Here is a 22,037-nt window from a genome sequence, read left to right on the forward strand (position 1 = left end):
ATAAAAATAATAATAATTTCCCACCATTTTCTTTCTCTTTTTCCTTTGAACGGCGTCGCTGTCAATAGCTGCTTTTGTTCCCATGCTTACCCCTAAACAACATTGGGGAAAACAAATTTTTGTTGTCTAGCTTTTGCCTTGGGTGTTTTTGTCTTTTTTATTTTTTTAATATATCTTTGTTCTAAAATTTGAGAAAATAAAATTTGATTAGTCCTATCTGATTAAACCCATTAATCATCATGATAACTCAATAATGGAATAGAAAATGATAGTAAAAATTAGAATCTATCATTCTAATCTTTTTACATAATCAATTTCATAATTATTTGTGAAGAAATAAATTAAAAAATTATAGTTGGCCAGTATGAAAAAGGACTTTTTTTCCTCCTCCACACTGGTCAATTACAACTAGATCCTAATTAATTTGATTTGATAAAAATTAGTGGATTAGAAAATGAAGAAGGGAGAAAGAGAGGATTAATTTGATTTGATAGAAATTTTTATTGATCATCAGTATAAATCGAAAAGTACAGATAGATTCTTTCAAACAATTCAACATCATAAAATTTTTAAACTCCCTCCGAAAAATATATTCGGAATAAAATTCAAAAACTTATTGTCTAAGAAGTGTACCCTACCTCTTATCATTGAACTATAGCCCCGGGACATCATGACAAGGAGATGGCAATTAATCATCATTATCAAACATAATTGAGCTTTGATTATAATGATGAAGTTTATGATAAGGAGGATCCTTGGTAGGAAATCAAATGGAGCCCATCGAGTACAGATAAGGGTTCCCTTTCATCGATTTGATGGCTCCTTCATTAATTTGATAGGTTAAAGCTAATTTCAACCGGTTGTTCCATTGAACGGTAACGGAAAGAAATTAGGGCCCCGGATCCTCCTCGCTGCTTGAATTCCCCTCCAAATGCGGTCAATAATTTAATCGCGCTTGGATGAAAAAGGAGGACAATAACAAAAAAGAAAAAGGAGCTTCCTTTTTTTCCCCTTTCCTCCTCCTCCCTCCTCCTCCTCACCGTTTTCTTTGCGTCCTTTTTCCTCTCCTTCGTCCTCCCGATCTCTGCGATTCTTCCCTGGACCCGTCCCGCGGACGCAGTTTTGGTTCTGGATCGACGTCGTCGATCTCCTGCGACCGAGCAATTTGGCGGCGAAGGACCGGCGTGTTCGACTTCGTGGGGGACGGGGAAGGAAGCGGATTTGGTGGAGAAAATTAGAATTTTTTTTTATCTTTAGGTCATCTGCCGGGATCTCTGAACGCGTTCCGGTGGTAGCTCTTTCCTCATTTTGGAGAGCGTTTTTGTTCGATTTTGTGGTCTGCGGGAGAATGCCAGCGCGTGGCTCGGGTTGAGGGCGGGGTGGAGTGTGCGTCCGCGTTGATGAGGATTGACTCCGGGGAGGCAAGAAAGGTCAACGCTTCGCCATGTTCTTCGCCAAACTTGACGATTCTCCTATGTTCCGGGAGCAGGTGAGAGGCTTCTTAGCTGATTCGGTCTTGATTTTATGCAAGTTGTATGGGGATTGTGGTTGATTGACTCTTGGATTTGGGAAAGGTGATTACTTTCCGGATGAAATTCTGCAATGTGGCTACTTCGTTAACGCAATTTAGCAACTTCTTGGCATTTTAGATTCTTTTGCTTCGCCGAAGGTGAAAATTAACACCTGTAGTTTTCAGCAACTTGACTATGATCATTTGTGATCCAGCAGAAATGTGGTGTTTGAAGTCAAGTCTAATCACTCCATCACTGGGTCATAATTGTTTTCACTTTTCTTCAGGAGGGTTATTTTCTTCAAATTGAAGGGCTCTTGGGATAAGTCGTTCTATGTTCATCAAGTTTTGGGGAATCAAGCACAGGATCTCATACCGAGTACTTGGATAATTCAATATGGGTTCCATCTGAGTGGATGGAAATATGGTGAAAAAAAAATTAAAGGAATTGTAGATGCACATTGTGCATATGTCATAGTAATCTAGTTCCCCTTGAGGCAAAAAAATCCAGTGTGAAGGGTGACAAGAATACTCATTTAGTGCCTTAAGTAGAATTTGTTGATTAACTATCCTCGAACTGAAATTTAAGGTTCAGCCCAAGGAATGCACTGGTAGGGTACAAAGAATGTTTCAAAAATCCAACAGTGACAAAGACTCACTTAACACCATAAGTAGACTGTGGTGATTAACTATACTTGAACTGAATCCAGCTCAATTAATGCTGTGGTATGGTACAAAGTGAGCTCTTTAGTACTAAAAAATAAGTAAACTGTAGCTAGGTTTTTGAATTTTTCTTACATGTATTAAAATTTATTATATTTTCGTTTATTTTTGAATTTTTTTCATTGGTTCAAATAATACTGATTCGAATATCTTTTCAAGTGACCAATACCGATATGGCTACCATGATCTGATAATGGCACAACCTCATAGTTTTACAAGTGCGCCAAGCTCACTTCCACACTGCCCATTTTAAAATAAGTCTTGCTGCAGTTAGGTTTGATATATCTGATAATGAGCTTGGCTGAGAAAGAATTTGTTTGCCTTCTTGTGTTTTGCTTGCTTTGTTACAGTCCATAAACTAATTTTAGGACATAATAGGGAAAATTTACTTCTGTAACTGTTGCTCAATACAAATATTAGCTTTTGTGGTGCCTAGTCATAGCATGAATAGTAGACAACAAACAGTTCTTTGGGTTTCTGCTTTTCAATTTATTTCTTGTCTTTGTTATACTATTTACTGTTGCTCTTCTGCTTGACAGATTCAGTCACTCGAAGAAAGTGCTGAGTCATTGAGAGACAGGTGTCTAAAGTTTTACAAAGGCTGTCACAAATACACGTATGTTCATATTTACAGAAGTTGCAAGTGTCTTTTTTTAGCTGAAATTAATTAATTTTCTCAGAGTAAGAATACATTAGAAGTATACTTTATCACATTTTTCGGTCTTTGGTGTTCAAAATTTCTTGCTGGCAAAATAAATTGTAGGCCTTCCTGCCCATTTTTCTGATAGTTTCCTAAATTCACAAAGTTTGATGGCAATCCTTGTACCCAATTGAAGGCCTATCCTTACCAGGACATTTATCGACTAAAAACAAAGGTTGTATAATTGTATGTTATTTTTTTTTATCTGAGAACCTTCTAATCAAACTGGAAACCATCCAAAATATGATACCTATTTGACAGGCTGTCAAACTTAACCATCTGTGCCGAATGTAAAATAAATATATGTTATTTTCTCCATTTTTATCTTTGTACTATGACATTATTGGATTGCATGGCATAAAATTTTTTCTCTTATAACATTATTGGATTGCATGGCATCAATCCTTTCCTCCCATACAATGACAATGTTGGATCAGACAACAGTTGCAGTTCAACACTCAAGCCAAAGTCTTCACCATACTTTCATAGTGCCTTTTAGTTATTTTCATTCAAAATTGTTGTCTATTGCCTTGTAGTGAAGGACTTGGAGAAGGATACGATGGCGATATAGCTTTTGCAAGTTCTCTTGAAATGTTTGGAGGAGGCCATAATGACCCCATTAGTGTTGCTTTTGGAGGTCAGTATTTTAGTTGCATAATTTCCTCTTTTCTTTCATTTCTTTATTTTTCAATATTATGTGAACATTGATTGTTTTGGATATCACAAGGTGGTAGAGCTTTGCATACTGTTGAATGGAGGATAAAATCTATATAGCTAACTCCAAATACTTAGGGCTTGCTTGGTTTGATGACGGTGAAGATGATCATGATGTCCACATTAACGTTTCCATTCCAACTTATTTGAGCTTAAATCAGGGTCAGCCACAAGTGCTGTATTATAAAGATGTAAAATATGTAACAATATAGCCTTTTTATAGAGTTCAATTGATGGATAAAATCCATGTAGTTGATACCAAATAATTGGCACAAAGAAGGCTTGATGATGATGATGAGCAGGAAATATATATATTTTTAAAACATTTTTTCTTCTACAGAAAATTCTGTTTGCTTGACCTGTAATTTCCATCTTGAGGTTTTTATCTACTCTAACTTGTGAAAACTTAGCTTTGTAAGAGCTATTCGTAACTCCTAATTTAATCATCTGATTGCAGGCTTTTCATAAGTACATATTTTTTCATGCTTGGGAATCTGACTATTTAAACAATTATTTCCTTTCCTTTTCTTTTTTATCTATGATTTTAGTGTGGTATTTTAAAATAAGAATATCCTTGTTTACTTGTATGTTATATTATTTTCAGGGCCCGTCATGACCAAGTTTACTATTGCTCTGAGAGAAATAGGCACCTACAAGGAAGTATTACGTTCCCAGGTAACCTATCTGAATAATTTTATGCAAAATTTACTTATTTGATTGGTGGTGATTGGTTCATTGTCGTGTGGTCCTCATTTAGCAAAAACACAGCTTAGTTTCTGAATTCCACCAGGATGAAAAACTCCATTTTCCATTTCCCAAGTTTAGATTTACCAGGAAACCTTTTGATGCAATTGGAATATATTGAAAGTGGGGTAGAGCCCATTCTGTTCCAAAATGACTATCCATTTGGGAGGAGATGTCCCTCAATAGAATGCCATGAATTGGTACAGTTATTCAGTATTCACTTGGTACTAGGGCATCAAATGTTCAACATTAATTCATCCCCTCACGCCCATCATAGCTCAATTGTATGAGTCTGATTTTCGTACCATGTTGAGGCAGGAAGGTAGTCATTTGATCCAAATTTATAGCTACTTGGGAAGGGATATCCCTCAATATAAACACTATGGACCATATGGAGCTTTCAGATATCTTTAATCGTTAACTAAAAAATGGATCTCGTCAAAATAATGGAGACTATGTTTCTTGCAAAATTGTCAATCTTTAGGTTGAAGTCATTGAAATTTCTCTTTTAGGGGGAAAATGAAAGTTTGATCATCAAGTTAAGATTTATGAATGAAGGATAAAATCATTGAATTATCCCGTTTTGTAGGCATATATATGAATATGTGTAAGCAAACCCTACAATGTTGACCTAAGGTTTAATATGGTATTTGTTGTCCCCATGTTTTAATTGATTTTAGTATTTAGATTGATCATTTAAGCTATTATTATCCTAGTTACTCCATTTTCTATGTCTATGCTGATTACTTACTAATCAATGCTTATTTAGTTTATAGTTGGGGAGTAAGACGCACAGGAAAGGAAATGAGGGAAGAAAAAAAAAATTGGTTACATTTTGCATACGCTCTCTTCTAAAAGAAAAGGGAGAATTATACCATGGATACATTTCTTCGCAAGTGGAACTCTTTAATAGCATGTTAAAACTTAATTTTGCTTTCTTCTTCCTGGTATTGTATAGTTTAAGTATGACATTTATGGTTATCTACATTTAAGTGATTAGAGTATGAGGACCTTCTAATAAGAGGTTGAAGGAGACTAAGAAAACTCTAGTCAAGTCAATATAAATAAAATATGATTTAATTGATTTGAATATTTCAAGCGACTGTGATGTAGCTATAGATAGATAGAGGTAAGGTGCATGTAGCTATCTAAATTGTTGAAGCAAACTTGGTTTCATAATGTTTATGATTATCTATGAAAGTTTTTGTAGTATGCAAATGTGTTTGCCTGCTCTAAAAGTTCAATTTTTAGATCTATGTTTGATTTTTGTTCTAAGATGTGAAAATATTGACTTGACCTAACTTCATTTGAAAAAGTTAAAATGAGTTGTTTTAAAAATAATTCAAATGATTGTATTATGAATATGCAGCATTTTGTTTCTTCAGGTGTGCTTGTGTATGCACATGTAATCACATATTTCTGTAATCTTTAATTGGTTCACTCTACAAAGTCAATTGTTCACTTCAATGAATCTAACTTAATATGTTTGGAATAAATTAGAAAAGAAAATAGTTTTCTAGTTTTTTTGAAGAGTAGACAAGAAGGGAATACCAGATAGATTTTGATGAGTCAATGAAAAGAGATCCCTTACTTGAGATGCAATATTTAATGGAACTATTGTTTTATGGTTTACAATAAACTGAGACCATACTAGCATCTAGAGCCATTGAGCAACTAACTAATATATACTGGATTCACTCATTGATGCAAATAATGATGGATCTGTTCAAAATTTATTTTGCTTGGAAGCTTAAATTCTACAGACCAACATAATTTTGAAAAGTTGAGGTTGGGCCTGCTTGGAGTTACTTTAATTTGGATCAAATCTCTGATTTATCTTTCAAATGTGTTGGATATTTCTCCTATTAACACCTAATCTGTTCCATGATACTCTTAAGTGGTTGTTTACATGATTCATGATGCTCTCCTTTCTATAGATAGTGTGCATCTTCAGTGCGCTTGTATCTTTTTTAAGTCAGATATTTTTCTTCCCTTTGCTTTTGGATTTTTATGCATACATTGTATTTTATTTGCTTATCTTGTTGATCATTCCAGATTGAACATATATTAAATGACAGATTGCTGCAATTTGTTGAAATTGATTCACATTCAGTCAAGGTACAGTAATAGTCACTAGTTTCTGTGAATATATTGGTAAAATTTTCAAACCAATGTTTTCTGTACTGAAAATATCACCTGATGCAGGATGCTCGCAAGCTCTTTGACAAAGCTACCCTCCAGTATGATCAGGTTTCTTATAAGATTATGATTTGGTGTAATCATGTTGTGTTTTGTTGAGCATCATTACTTATTCCTGTGACTGCATTCAAGTATCCTTGATTTCTTTGACAGGATTAGATGGCAAATCACAATAGCCTTCTGAGTTATCAACCTTTAATCTTATTAAAGTTGTTTTTACAATGAATAATGTAGTTGTTGTACTTAATCTGGAACTGCTGCTTGGAAGTCCATAATATGTCATTGCTGTTGAATCAATTCAACAATCAAATTGCTGCAGATTAAAATGGTTACTTTATTGCAATTGGTAAACCTAAATGAAATTTTGGTTTACTTTGTTCCTATGAAGAGCAGGGAATTTACTAGTGCTCAATTTCTTATGAAAAGGAAAGAGTAGCGGTTATAGATCTACACAATAGAAGATATTGCCTGGACTTCTAATCTTAATAACAAGAATCAATAGATAAAGTCAGGCCAAAGCATAATACAGAAGAATAGAGTCTATATTGAGTAACCACAACTCTCAAAAGTTATGCACAAAGAATTTGACATCCATATCTGAAGATGCTTTGTAGAACTTCAGTAAGGAAGGGTGCATGCATGTTAACTATCATAAGATTGCAACAACATCCATGCATTTTGCTTAATAACTTGACTCCATTAATAATGATGATAACCATGCAAACCAATAAACATGATAAGTGCAAAACATCACAACTAATGTGATACATCCAGAACCACAAGTGCAACAATGGTATTGACAAAATGCAACATATCAACTACCAACAATTTAAAGGACAACACCTACAATAGTATAACCATATCAATAAATGAATAACACTGAGCAAAGAAAAAGTGGGATCAACACCCACAAATTTGAACCACAACTAAATATACAAACTCAGTTGTTGATTACAGTAAAACCACCCTAATACAAATTGGATGGATTCAATCTGAACAAGTTCTAAATCTCATATTGAAGAAGGTTCAATGAGCCACACTAAGACATCTTGTGAGATCATGGTGGATCAACAAAAAATGGCAGTATTCAAGTCCATCAAGAGCAATGCAAAGGTCGTATTTCTTAAGTCTTTCTGCTACCCTAGCTTTCAAAAAGTTTATGTAGGTAGTATACAATGGAGTCATTGTATAACACATGTGGTATGCTAACTAATATGGTCTAACATTTTTTTATTGAAAAAATACATTTATTATATGGCAATAATGTATAATATCATGTACTAAAAACTATGAGTTTATATATACGGTATTAGATAAATTAATCAACCTAAGCAATCAATTTATAAAATGCTCACATCTGTTGCTTTTCATTTAATTTAATCATCTTAAGAAAACAATAATCTCATATACAATATCTATATGAATCTAATCAAAAGCAATACATATAACAAAAAAATATATAACATTTAATTAATGATGTTCACCAACTGATGTGGCATAGATATATATATATATAATTTGACCTAATGAATACATAAAATTCCCATCTTCTTTTTTTATTACTTTATTATTCCTTTTAATCTAGCTTAGATATTCCTGCCATCAACATAAGATAGTTATTCTGAACTATCAAATTTGTTGTTTTTCAAAAATACTCCTTTGAGGTCACCCATCTTTTGCCTATTATTCACACAAAACCTGCAAACCAAAGATAAGAATTATGTTATTCCTGCTCAGTTCCATTTGCCGTTCCTAGCCAATTTCATTCCTTGAAATAAACATTAACTTATATCATTGCTACCATCACACCACCCTTAGTATTTGGTAAATGTCATCTTGATTTTGATTGTTTTCTTATGCACTTTTGATATGAAGAAAATTTTCTTGTCAATGTTCTTTCTCTGGTTTATTAGAAACTTTTATTTGTAGTAGAATATGTGATATTGATTTTTATAGAAATTATTCAATATGGCTTTCTCTATTTTCAATACTTAGTTTTTGTTGTTTTAATTTTTGCCACAGGCCCGTGAGAAGTATCTGTCATTGAAGAAAGGCACAAAAGCCGACATAGTGACTGTCTTAGAGGATGTAAAGACAAGACTTTACCTTATATATTTTTTTTGTATTAGTCAAATTGATTTACAGTCCTTTCATTACCCTTACCTTTCTCATAGTTATATCAAAACTTTTGAATCTAAATGTAGCTTATGTATTGTAGGAGCTCCATAATGCAAGGTCTTCATTTGAGAAGGCTCGTTTTAATCTGGTAAAAGCATGCCTGCTGATTTAGTAGTTCTCAAATTGACATTCACTTTGACTGTTCTCATGTGATATACTAAGTTACTAACTACTAAGTTGAGATCCTTGCTATGCTCAGGTTACTGCTCTTTTTACAATTGAGTCCAAAAAGAAATTTGAGTTTTTGGAAGCTGTTAGTGGAACAATGGAGGCTCATCTTCGCTATTTCAAACAAGTACTATCTGTTTGGCAATTTATTGTGTTAATCTTCTTTGTGGATCAGATTTGGACCTTTTTCACTGGCCACTTGTGCAGGGATATGAGTTGTTACGGCAGATGGAGCCATACATCCATCAGGTTCATTCTTTATTCTTAATAAACTAACTTATTTTGTTGGTTGCCTTTTCATCTCATACTTACAAACTCCTTGATATCCAAAGATATGTTTGTGGAACTAATAGCTAAATAGCTTTTAGCCTTTGTTTGACAGGAGAAATTCACTTCTACTTGCCTGACAATTTTATATGATGAATGATTCTTTTCATATTGGTAAATAATTATTTTGGCTTTTGTTTCAAGAACCATTTAATCAGAAGTTCTAGAAGATAACTTTATGATTTTGTCTTATATTGATTGAATTGTTGATCTGAAGGTAACAATACATCTTAATTATATATGTAAGTCTCGCTGAATCCCCTTGATGAAATGTCAGTGAGGGTACTAAGTGAAACACGGATTAGATAAGAAAAGGACTGTGAGTAATAAAAAGAAGTATGATTTTAATATGTAGGGATATTATTGGGCTTAGGGGCCCTTTGTCCCACTTGCATCATGTGTAGACATGAGAGCTCTATAGTGCCTTGAAAGAAACATGGTTATGCTTTTGGTTTCCTTATCAGCCCAGGCATTTGGAATGTTTTATTACTTGAAGGAGCACTATTGACATTTCTTTTTTTTGAATAAGTAAACATGTATTAACCAAATGTAATGTACAACATCAACCTTGAACATTTTATTACGTTTGACAAAATGCCCAATCTTAGTAGACGTTCAAGGTCCTGCATACATGAATCTGTATCGTTCTGAAGATACTCTCTACATCCATGAGCTCCCTCTAAATAAGACACCTGTTCCTGGTCATCCATGTATAATGTATCATGCATGGTGCTTTTGTCCAAAGTCAATTGTGTCAATAGTGTCTCTTAAAGACTCTGAACATTCTTCTATATTTCCTGCATCTCTAACCAACCTCTAACTTTCCTCCAAAGTACCCTGGGTTTCCTCCGCCACTGCAAAGAATGCATATTTTCTCTATAACATGTGGCAACCAGTCTCGAGTAGGTAGCCTCCCATGTGCAATCAGATATTACTCCTATTTTCAACCTAACATCGAGTGTATAACTCCTATTTTGCTATTGGTAATGGAGATGAAATGAAGCATGGGATTCTATTCCTAGATGATGACTGTGGCATTCATTTCTCAATCTGAATCCAACCAGATTGAATTTGTTTGGGTACTGTACAAAAAGCAAACAAAAATGAGTTCCTACAAAAAACAAAAAAAAACTAAACCCTTTGTCTTGCTGCTATTTTTCATTTGTTTTGGTTTTGAATTCGATTTGGGCTGATTCAGTTCTTTGGTTTGAACTGAATAATGGACTCTTCTAATGATGATAAATTAATGCCTTTTTTGTTTATATCTTGGCTTATGGTATGTGTCACTATGTAGATGGAATTATGATTCTAAAGATCGGGAGTCTTCAATTACTAGGCTTAAACTTTTGAACAAACCATGTTTCTAAGTTGGTCGCTATTCTTCTTAGTCTTACACAACATTCTTGCTATTATGCTTGAAATTTGAATCACAGCTATGATTTAATTATTCGATCCCTTGTTTCTTTCATTCCTCATCCAGGCTCATATTTGTTATGACTTTATCTGAAATTGTCATGCCACTCTTATTTGCCTTTCTGTTGAAGGTTCTGGCTTATGCACAACAATCAAGGGAACGGTCTAACTATGAGCATGCAGCTCTCATAGAAAGGATGCAAGAATTCAAGAGACAGATTGACCAAGAAAGTCAGTGGTCTCCAAATGGGTTAATGGATTCGTCTAATGTTGATGGTATGCAGGCCATTGCTAGAAGTTCTCACAAAATGATAGAGGCAGTGATGCAATCAGCTGCTGAGGGAAAGGTATATTGCTGGAAAAGTCCATTTTATGGCTCTAATTTATTAGCTACTTTTGTCCATATCATAAATAAGCTTAACTACAGTTATTAAACCAAACTGTTCTACTTTCAACTCTTTGTTTCTTAGTTTGCTTTCCTATTAAGCTTCTGAATATTATGTTTTTGTAGGTTCAAACAATTCGCCAAGGATATCTATCAAAACGGTCATCGAACCTGAGAGGTGATTGGAAAAGAAGGTTCTTTGTACTTGATAGTCAAGGAATGCTGTATTATTACCGGAAAGAGTGGAGTAGAGCCTCTGTAGGTCTTTAATCATGATTAATTGAGGTTTATTTTGTTAGATATGCATTTATTTCTAGGACTTTATGAGTTAGCCCTTTTTAAACCTATCTATCTTTGAACCTTGTTTGCACTTCAGGGAGGTAATAATTCCGTTCAAAGGGATCAGTCTGAACATGGTCCTGGATTGCTAAGCCGTTGGTTCTCTTCTCATTATCATAGCATACATGATGAGAAGTCTGTTCCGCGTCATACTGTGAATTTGCTGACGTCAACTATAAAGATTGATGCTGACCAGTCAGACTTGCGGTTTTGTTTCAGAATTATTTCTCCAACAAAGAATTACACTTTGCAGGTGATGTTACCATACTGAAAAACCATTGGTAGTTTCAAGGTCATTCATTGAATTTTTTTTATCACTAGATCTAAATTTTAGAGTTTTGCTGTTGGATATTTCTGTTGTTGACTATTGTCCCTCAGGATGTAAGACATCTCCAACTATCTTATGATATCAAATACTTGAATTAATATTTTACTAATGCAGGCAGAGAGTGCAAAGGATCAAATGGATTGGATTGAAAAAATTACAGGCGTTATTGCTTCTCTGCTTAATTCACAGTCACCTGAACAGGTCTGTAACTGAACCTTCATGAATCTTCTTGTCCTCAGAGTTTATAATAACACCTCCATATTATCTCCAGCACCTCGCTCAGCCTACAAATATTGGCTATCATCATTCATCTAGTAGAAGCAGCTCATTTGGTAATCTTGATGATGCTGTAAATGAAGAATTAACAATGGAGAAAAACTCTGCTAGCAGGAACTTTGGATTTCATGGTAGAAGCTCACAGAATCACAGGTTCAACTCAAAGCAAGAGAGGACAATTGATGTTCTAAGAAAAGTACATGGAAATAATGTTTGTGCTGAATGTAGTGCCCCTGATCCTGACTGGGCATCCCTGAATCTTGGAGTGCTTCTCTGCATTGAGTGCTCTGGGGTTCATCGCAATCTCGGTGTGCACATCTCTAAGGTAAGAATCACTGATAATGCATATTGCACACTATGAATAAGATGTTACATTCGAAGAACAACAATTATGCAACCAACCATGCAGCATGCTGAACATATTAGACTTGTTCTTCCAATTCTTGCAATTTATCGTGTTCCATTATGGTTTCTGCCAATATGCTGCCCCAACTACACTTTGATACTGTGACTGTGTTTTTGGTAAATGGATGATGCACAACTAGAGCTGTCTTTTTTCCATATTATGTTGGTGTGCTATTGGCACATTGTTGGTGCAACATAAATGTTCTTAATTCCAACCGCGTTTGCTGTTTTGACTGGGTAAGAAATATGATACTTAAAATAAGAGATCTATGGAAGACATATAAGCTTAAGGCAGAATATAGAGTTCAGAGGTAGAATTGGAAGTTCCTTTGCTGACCGAACTTCAACCGCATTTTTTTTACTCATCTGATTTTACTGTCTAAATGCGTATTATAACCCTGTATTTCTAGTCTTCTTTATTTTTTTGGCAGAGTTGGTGTACCTCAATTACGAAATATTTGAAAAGTCTTGCTAATATATTCACTTAAGCATGAGCATAAGGATTTGCATGTGTATTCACATAGAAGTGGCAGGTGTTCTACATCTGCGCTTAGGATAATTTTAAACTAATAATGGCCATGAACATTCAGTAGTATTGAGATTACTGTTCCATGCTTATTTTAATGAATTATCTTATAATTTGTTCTACAAAAATAAAATTCTTTAGTCCTGTGGGATTTTGCTTTGAAGTTTATGGGAAACCGTTCTTTGATCAGTGCCTACTGTGAAGAAATACTTTTACATTGACAAAATGTTCATTGATTGTGGTACAATTCTCTATGTTTTGTAGTTTTGGCATGCCTTTGCATATTATTATCATGTTTTATTTGTTCCAGGTGAGATCTTTGACCCTTGATGTGAGAGCATGGGATCCTTCAGTTATCAACCTGTTTCAATCGTTGGGCAACACATTTGCAAACTCCATCTGGGAGGAATTGTTGCCATCATCAAGGAATGGAACATGTGAGAATGATACTAGGTAAAATTTTATCTATAGAAAGGAGGGAAAACACACACAGGCACACTTGTATATCTACTAATGTAGATGCAAAATAGAGTATGGTTATGTCACACTTTCTGGATTAAAGATAATGAAATTCCATAATCATTCCATGTAGTTCCCTTGATATTGACAAGAACCAAGAGCACATACCTATTAGCAAGCCCAGGCACCTTGATCCTATTTCAGTGAAAGAGAAGTTCATTCATTTAAAGGTACGTTCTAATTTAATTTCTACATGCACATTATTTTGCAAAAGGTGAAATCCGTCATCCTTGAGGCCCCTCACAACTGCCCCCACATTATTGGAAGGGAGTAAATCAGGTACCGAGTAGGCCCCATGTGGGAGGGTATTTCCACGGCTTTCTCAGGATTCGACACTTGCTCAATTATGCAAATCTACCACATGGTTACCGGCTCGGCTATGTCCTGGGGCTGACATGCACATTATTGATTATATTATGGATTGATTGAAATTATCTTTTTATCATTCGATTCTTAACCTTTACATTTGGATTATCAAAATTATGAATTAGAAAAATTAGAGTCCATAGAGTACTTAAATTCTGATGAATATGTGGTTCTGGTGATGGTGGTAGTCAATATAACACTTAAATAATTACAACACAAGCATTCTATGTTGGAGATGTGCCAATAACAGTTAAGAGGATATTTATTTTAGATACAAGAATTCTATACTGTCGTACCTTGGACATAATCAGCAGTAACTGTAGATGATTATCTTCCTATCCCTAAATGTTTGAGATGTGCTTTGTGCTTATTATTGTTCTCTTTTGATCTCATGTCGCTATATTGAAGGGAAGCCTTGGCGCAACGGTGAAGTTGTTGCTTTGTGACCAAAATGTCATAGGTTCGAATCCTGAAAACAACCTCTTGTAACGAGATAGGATAAGGTTACGTACAATGGATCCTTCCCCCGGATCCCGCATGGCGGAAGCTTCGTGTATCGGACTGCTCTTTTTTTTTTTCTTTTTTTTTTTGATCTCATGTAGGCATTGTTTATATGCTAGTCCCTAGTTATAGCAGTCTTGTATCTTGCCAAAGATTCTGCAGCCATTTTGAACTGAAAATTCTGTGTTCCTTTTGATTTCTTGGTGCTTCGATTCTTCCAGTATGCAGACAAGTGTTTTGTCAGTAGACCAGACGCAAATCAGCTTCTAGTAGCACAACAGATGTGGGAGAGTGTCAATGCAAATGACAAGAAAGCAGTGTACCGCCTCATTGTAACTTTCAATGTTGATGTCAACATTACATATGAGCAAGCTTCTTTGAATTCAAGTTAAGTCCTGTGAATTTATGCTTCTGCGAGAGTGACCAACTGCATTGCTTGATTGAATATTATCTGTTTACTAGGTTATTCTCAGCAAAAGCCTTCCACCACAAGTGTTTTTAGTTCAACAAGCACAAACGATGACAGAAACGAGTTGGATGACTGTTTCCAAGGTTTCTCCCTACTTCACCTGGCTTGTTGGACAGCAGATATTGGAATGATAGAGCTCCTCATACAATATGGTGCAAACTCAAATTCTACCGACTCGAGAAGAAGGACGCCTCTTCATCATTGCATTCTCAAGGGCAGGCATTTGTTTGCTAAACTACTGCTTTCCAGGTGCTATGGCAATTCTGATTTCCTAGAATCTTGAAGTATTTCAAAGTATTTGAGATACTTCTAACTTTTCTATGTCTACTATGTTTAATGAATGATCATGATGCAGGGGAGCAGATCCACACGCGACTGACGACGATGATAAGACCCCCCTACAATATGCAATAGAAAGCGGCGACATTGACTATGAAGATCTCCTCGCCCTCTTGGATAGATAGTTCAATGGAAAGTTGCCAGACTTTCAGCTAGAAAAAGGATTTCCCAACAGCAGGTGAATTACTATCACTTGAAGCAATGCTCCGGCCTTGGAAATCTGGACATTGACTTGAATGTATACGGCGAACATATCGGCTACTGGCTTGGCCCTCCGTGCGTTAATTGTATGCAGAGTTTTTGAGTTTTGCGAATTTCATTCTTCTAATTGTATCGAACTACCTGGCCTCTTGTTCAAGATTATCGCGAAGTTTGTACATATTGTTATGATGGATTAGTACTAGTGTGAATGTGTTGTAATATCAATGCAAAGTCTATGTCGATTTCGTTTACTTTCTTGTGACTCGCTGTGTTTGTTTTGATGTCGAATGAGCTTGAATCTCGCAATTGAATATCTATGGCTAACAAGGCTTCATTCTCACAGGCTACAGAACTCCCTGAGCCAACCCAACTTACTCAGTCCGGCTGATACGATCGATCTATTTGGCTAACCTGATTAAGGATTGCTGGGTTCCTAAGCCACAAGTCAGACCAACCTGCTACTGAGTTTAATTGAATCAACTGACTTAAACCGCACCACTCAGCCCCGGCTAGCCTGATGAACTCAGCCAGATCAATCAACCTGCTTGAACGAGGATGAAAGATAGAGATTAGAAATTAGAAAATCGATCACCTACTTCAATCGTTATTGCAACCATAAGTCATTGCAACAATAGATTATATCATTCGAACTGACATCAAACAAGAAGAAAAAAAAAGTTGAGAAATGTTGTAAATCAGTTTACACTTGAAGAACCATTAGGACATGAATCTGCTTCCTCTACTTGCGATAAAAATCCATTCTCGAAAAATGCCAAATGCAAAGCTTCGGTACACTGCTTTGCCTCATTGTCATGAACTACCAAAGAAATGTTCACCTGTAAAAGAGACAGAATCGCAGCATCAGAAGGGACCACAGCACAAGTTAATAAATCACACAATCAAGACCAACAGGCCGGTCGGTTTCAACTCAGCCATAGGCCAACCCGATCCTGTTGACGTGGTAGAATACAGATTGTTGGTTAATACCTTCGATGCTCCCTGAGAGATCATTTGAACATTGATTCCGTTCTTGCGAAGAACATTGAACGCCTGAAGACCAAAAGCATTTCATTAATCTCTATCACTGGCATGATGATGAATTGACATAGAAATTGATCGGCAAGAAAGCAAGGGAGAGTCGATAGTAAAGAAAAATGAAAGTGCAAGTGTCTGCTTTAATCGATAAATGAGATCCAACTCGACCTTCTCTAGTACTAAGGAAGATCTCTGCACGTTCCCAATAAGAGAGATTATTGATCTGTGTTGAAGGAGACGAACCACAGCAATCTTCTCCAGCTCTTCGATCACATGATCAAGCTCCTGCATTTGGTTGTTCGAGATGCATAAAATTTTTGGTCAATCTCAAGTGTCTTATGATAATAAGTACAACTGTGTAAGGTTGAATGACTAGATATTGACAAACCAAAACAGTATCATTTGGCAAATGACTCCCGTAGACTTGGCAATAAACACACGGCAATATTTAGAGACGAGTTTCTTTTATAGTTCACTAGAGGCAAGTGAAGATTTTGATGGAAATCAAATTTCACAAACCTGTTGAATTAGTTCTCTACTCCATAGTTTCGAAGGATCTAACGTTAACGATATACTGACTTCGCTCGTGGCCACACAGTCGACAGAGATTTCCAAGTCTTCAAATATAGAGAAAACCTAAATGATATCATCAAAAAACAAGTGAAACTGTGATTCTACGATACCACTAAGCGAATGAAACGATCATAAACCTACCTTTGCTAGAAAACCGTACTGTCCAAGCATTTGAGTGCTGACAATATCCAACATGGTAACGTTCGACTTCAAAACAATGCTCGTCAATACAGCCTTAAATGTCCAAAATGAAGGTCATGTGTGAGGAACAAATCAAAAACCAATATCATTTCTTCAAATAATCGGTATTAAAAAAATATATATTTCACTACTGACCTTGCTCATGTCTCTCGCTTTAGTGATGACAGTTCCAGGAGCTTGAGAATTGTAGGAATTCTTGACCCTAACAGGTATATCACCTTCTCTGGCAGGCCGCATTGACTGGGGATGCAACACCTAAACTCGCAAAATGACTAGCATATTAGAAGATATATAACTAAACAGTCAAGTATAGAACATTGATTAAGGAACCAACACACAAACGGTTTCAAGCGTAAGAGGTAGCTAGGCTCTTGAACCATCAAATAATCTGATTTTCCTAAAATTTCTGAAGCAAACAAACCAGGAATATACCTGTGCTCCAAAATAAGCAAGCTCAGCTGCCTCTTCAAATGTCAAATGAGGAACAGGCTTCGCATTTGGACATATATTAGGATCGCATGTCAATACACCATCAACATCTTTCCAAACCTGTTGCATTATTTTTTAAAAAAATGATAGAAATGTGAGATATTCTGACACACACAAACCTGTCATGTATACAAATTGCTCGAGCAAGTAACATTAGAACTGACCTGGATTTCGCGTAAGCCCAATGCTTTACCTATTGCTGTTGCAGTCAAGTCACTTCCACCCCTGCCTAAGGTAGTGACCGCACCAGATTTCCACCCCTGTAGTTATCAAAATATGCACAAGCATTTCGGTGTTTCAGTGTCCAATTATAATATTATATCAGCAAAACTACAAGAAATTAGGAATATGTTAACGACCTTTCCAAGAAAGCCAGTGACAATGGGAATTGAAGGGTCGATGGCCCAATCCCCATGCAATCTCTTTGCAACAGCTGGATAAGTTGCTTCCAAAATATCCGCATTGGTAAAATCATCTGTCGTAATAAAGCCAATGTCGAATGCATCGTACTGCAAATGGTTTAAAGTCATGTAAATAGCAATTCATTACATTTCGAGTGACAATTCAAACAGGAGAGGTTGGTAATACAGGACTAGATGAAACACACATCATTTATTTTCCATCCTTATCACTTTTTCACTCGTCAAGAAAACTGTTTTTCCAAACATATGACCAACTGGGTTCGTGTGCACACAAGAATTTATGCTATAAGATCAAGGATTTCATTTGTCAGTGTGATTTTTCCATGTCAAGAATGCAGACAATCACATGGCGAAATAGCCACCAGAAAATCACTAGTAAAGTTGACACCAATTGTTTCTACGTTAATATATTGTTCATGAAATAAAAGCTATGTAAACGGCAAATTCACCATGTCAATATTCCAAAAACATGAACTAGTACACCATATTATCTAACATTACCTGTCGTGCTTTGATACCCATTTTGTTCAAATATGCAGCAAAAATCCGTGTAGACATACATTCACCAAAAGAAACTAGATAATCGCGTGTACGAGGTGTTAACTCTTTCATGATGGCAATGCCTTTCAAAAGTTGCTCTAGCTGAATCAAAAAACCTGCAACCATTTATTCAGATGCTTTTAAAAATAGATTACTCTGCATAAATCCCATTCTTTTATTGACACTGACTGGGAACTGACTATTCATGTATACAGAAAAAAAAATTAAAAGGAGAATGAGTGATAATTTAAGGATAGAGATTTTCACCCTAGGATCAATTCAAGGCATTGAAAATTTACTAACGCTACCATTGGTAGACTGAAACCAAGTACACCTCAACAGACCAGTTGGGTAATCGCTATCTCAGTAACTGCCATTTGGAAGTCTGAAGTAGCTGAAACAGGCAATTCCATTGTCATCATTGAAATACTTTTAGCCATTTCGTTTAACAAATAAAGCTACAAGCATTTTGCAAGCTTTGGATGGAGCAAGATTTGTGTCCCTATATACATTTTTACAATTTCGAAACTTATTTCTGAAATCACAGGACTCCTGACACCGAAGTTATGTAAATGAATGTGCAATGACAAATATATAGCCTGAACAAAGTGTATTTTGGATGATAGATCAAACTGTTTGTACACGCAAAGATGAAGTTGGTCTGGATATGGATAGGGAATTAGAACAGAAGTGCCAGGTTTCTCTCATAATATCACTACCAACATAACATCACTAAAAGGCGGTTCTTTGATCTTCAAAATAATAATGCTAACAAAATAATAAGAACATTTATGAGACTAAGGTTAATTTGATAATACTTGTCTCAAAAAGAGGTTGGCTTAATAATAAACTGTACAAACCTAACTAAGTGATAAGATAAAGCTTCATCCTAAGCAAAGATGAGGAGCCAAATTGATTATTTGTGAAACAATCAATGAACTCACCAGAAATAACCGATTTATCAAGTCCAAGTTCATCAACTGTTCTGGACCATAAAACAATATAATCATCAGAAGAAAATCTCTAGAGCAATTAAAAGAACCACTAGAATCTAAAGAATGCATAGGTTCATACTTGAGATGCAACTCTTGCACGTGAAGAAATTCACGCAACTCAGACACTTTAGAAACACCACAGCAGACAGCTTTTTCTCCAGCCTAAAAGCCAAAAAATATTTCAGAAGACGAGAAAAAAGATCAAGGCTCGGACCACAAGCACAAGAAAGGATAACTATATCACCAGAAGAAGATTGTTTGTTGTCTTGCCCATTGCGGATAGGACAATCACCGGCCGTTCCTCCGGAAAGCTGAGAATGAGACCAGCAATTTCTTTCATCCTCTCAGAAGAAGCCACGGACGACCCACCAAACTTCATCACGACGCTGAGCTGTGCGGCATTTCCAACAGCAAGCTCACTCAAGGAGGCATCTTTTTCCACAATGGCAGAAGTCCTTTTCTCGCAACTCACTTTCAAAGTTCTCCTTTTTCCAAAGCTCCTTTCATCGTTAAACCTCGAATACAGCTCAAATTCAACCTTACTGCGCAAGCTCGCCGACAAAGCGAAAGAAGTCGATAAATCCCTCTTAACTCCTGGGCAATAGGTTCGGCTACCAAACCGCGCTGTGGTCACTGCCATGGCTTAGTGAAAAAACAAATTTTTCAGGTGCTCCTGCAATCGAAACAACTCAATCCGTAAGAAAAAAGATTTAAGTATAGCTCAATCACACCTCAAAATCCATTTAGTTCCGATTTTAAAAATATAGACCAAAAAACGAACCTAAAAAACCTAAAATGAGATATAAAGAAAATGCATCGCATTGGAAACCCGTGAGGTAGGATGAGAAAACCTAATTTTTCATAGTGAGAACGATGATGATCAAGGAGGCAACAGAAAGCGAGAAAAAAACTTACTTTTTGAAGCAGAATCAGGAAGAGTGTGATCAAGGGATGAAAGGATTAAAGAGAATGGCTTCTTCCTCTTCCACTTCCTCTCCTCCCTCTCTTCTTGCTAGAGCGGGAGAGAAGTTGAGTGGGAAGGAAGCGCGGCGGCGGCGGCGAACGTGCTGTGTGACGAAGAAGCCTATTCAATATTCATTTCGAGAAAATTTCATTTCCCCCCCTAAATTTTAATTTATTTCACATACAATTTAAAAGCCTTCAGATCATTTTTTAAAGGCAAATTGCTCAAATTAAATGAATTTTTTATTTCAAAATTCAATTATTTGTATTTCCTTCTGTATTTTTCTCCCATGAAAATTATTTAATACTCAGAAAATCAATTTTTCTTTTTTTAAAAGAAATGTTTTCCAATTTGTTATAAAATATTCAAAACTGGTATTAGGGCAGCTTTGGGGTTTGGATTCTGATTATTACTGGTGAATATTAATATTAAATATTAAGGAAGTATTTAAATGAAAAACAGCAGAGATCTCATGCCAGTCAAAGTTTGCTAGCGAAGTCTATTTAAAAATACCTTTGATATTTAATAAATTTTAAGAATACTTTTACATTTTTAATTAATGATTAGAATACCTTTTCTAATTTTTATTTGAATAAAAATATTATTTAATGTCTATATTAAATCAATTCCACATATCAAAACAACTCTAAATTAGGGTTGTTGGGCCAGGACAAGTCCTCACAATTTTTTTTTTCTTAAAAAGAATGAGAGTCTGTCGTCCGATCGGTAAAGAGATACAAAGATAAAGATATTTCGAGATAGAGGATCTGTCAGATTCTTTGTCCCAAAATAATTCTGTTCTGTGTTCCTTTATTGATTGGACGATCATGATATTCTTAAGATGTGTGTGGTATCCTCCTGATGTGTAAAACATCCATAAAATGTAATCTGACACATCCGATCGATAAGAATACACTGGGACATAGATGTTTTGGTACATAGATAGAATCCGAATTCCTAGAAACCGCTAATATAATTAAAATTTCACAACTTAAATAATATAAATTTAGACATAGTTTTTTCTCTCTTTGTTTCTTTAAAAAAAACAGCATTTTAAAAAAAATATATATTAAAATATTTTATCATTTTTAAAATTATGAAATATTTTTATTAGTATTATTATAATAATTTTAAACAAAAGTATTATAATAATATTTAATTTAATTTAATTTAATCAAAATAATTTAAACTAAGTTAAAAAAATATTTTACTATAATAGTTTTTTATGGGTAATAATAATAATAATAATTAATAAGTAAGAGCAATTTTAATTTTTTATTAGAGTAGTTTTGGTTAAAATTATTAATATTTTTTAGTTGAAAAAATAAGTAGAGGTTTTGTTCTGATATTTTTATAAGTTAAGCCCACCAAAAGCCTACGTATCTCTCTCTCTCTCATGTGTATAATATAATACATTGAAATAGTCATGTGTATAATATAATACATTGAATTCATATTGACTCTTTATAATGAAATTATATTAATTAA

General features: G+C 35.2%; 2 protein-coding genes across 2 annotated transcripts; one reads left to right on the forward strand and one right to left on the reverse strand.

The window, feature by feature from the left end:
• The first annotated feature begins 967 nt into the window (after positions 1-967).
• LOC122055729 (ADP-ribosylation factor GTPase-activating protein AGD3-like) lies at positions 968-15,581 on the forward strand. The gene is made up of 20 exons (XM_042617304.1): positions 968-1,489; positions 2,773-2,849; positions 3,470-3,570; positions 4,252-4,322; positions 6,447-6,509; positions 6,597-6,641; positions 8,613-8,678; positions 8,809-8,856; positions 8,968-9,063; positions 9,144-9,185; positions 10,808-11,023; positions 11,188-11,319; positions 11,438-11,653; positions 11,843-11,929; positions 12,000-12,329; positions 13,246-13,388; positions 13,528-13,624; positions 14,543-14,708; positions 14,784-15,039; positions 15,146-15,581. Exons 1-20 carry the CDS (start codon positions 1,445-1,447, stop codon positions 15,252-15,254), a joined length of 2,406 nt encoding a protein of 801 aa, XP_042473238.1. The 5' UTR covers positions 968-1,444; the 3' UTR covers positions 15,255-15,581.
• Positions 15,582-15,923: 342 nt separating this feature from the next.
• Positions 15,924-20,662, reverse strand: LOC122055730 (aspartokinase 1, chloroplastic-like). Its single transcript, XM_042617305.1, has 14 exons — positions 20,501-20,662; positions 19,830-20,258; positions 19,665-19,747; positions 19,535-19,575; positions 18,552-18,706; positions 17,988-18,137; positions 17,793-17,888; positions 17,572-17,688; positions 17,275-17,394; positions 17,080-17,172; positions 16,885-17,001; positions 16,534-16,650; positions 16,318-16,380; positions 15,924-16,166 (listed from the first exon to the last, which is right to left on the reverse strand). The coding sequence occupies exons 2-14, from the start codon at positions 20,223-20,225 to the stop codon at positions 16,026-16,028; spliced, it is 1,689 nt and encodes a 562-aa protein (XP_042473239.1). The 5' UTR covers positions 20,226-20,258; positions 20,501-20,662; the 3' UTR covers positions 15,924-16,025.
• Between the last annotated feature and the right edge of the window lie 1,375 nt (positions 20,663-22,037).

The sequence above is a fragment of the Zingiber officinale genome, chromosome 3B (genome assembly GCF_018446385.1).
Source record: "Zingiber officinale cultivar Zhangliang chromosome 3B, Zo_v1.1, whole genome shotgun sequence".
Classification (NCBI taxonomy): Eukaryota; Viridiplantae; Streptophyta; class Magnoliopsida; order Zingiberales; family Zingiberaceae; genus Zingiber; species Zingiber officinale.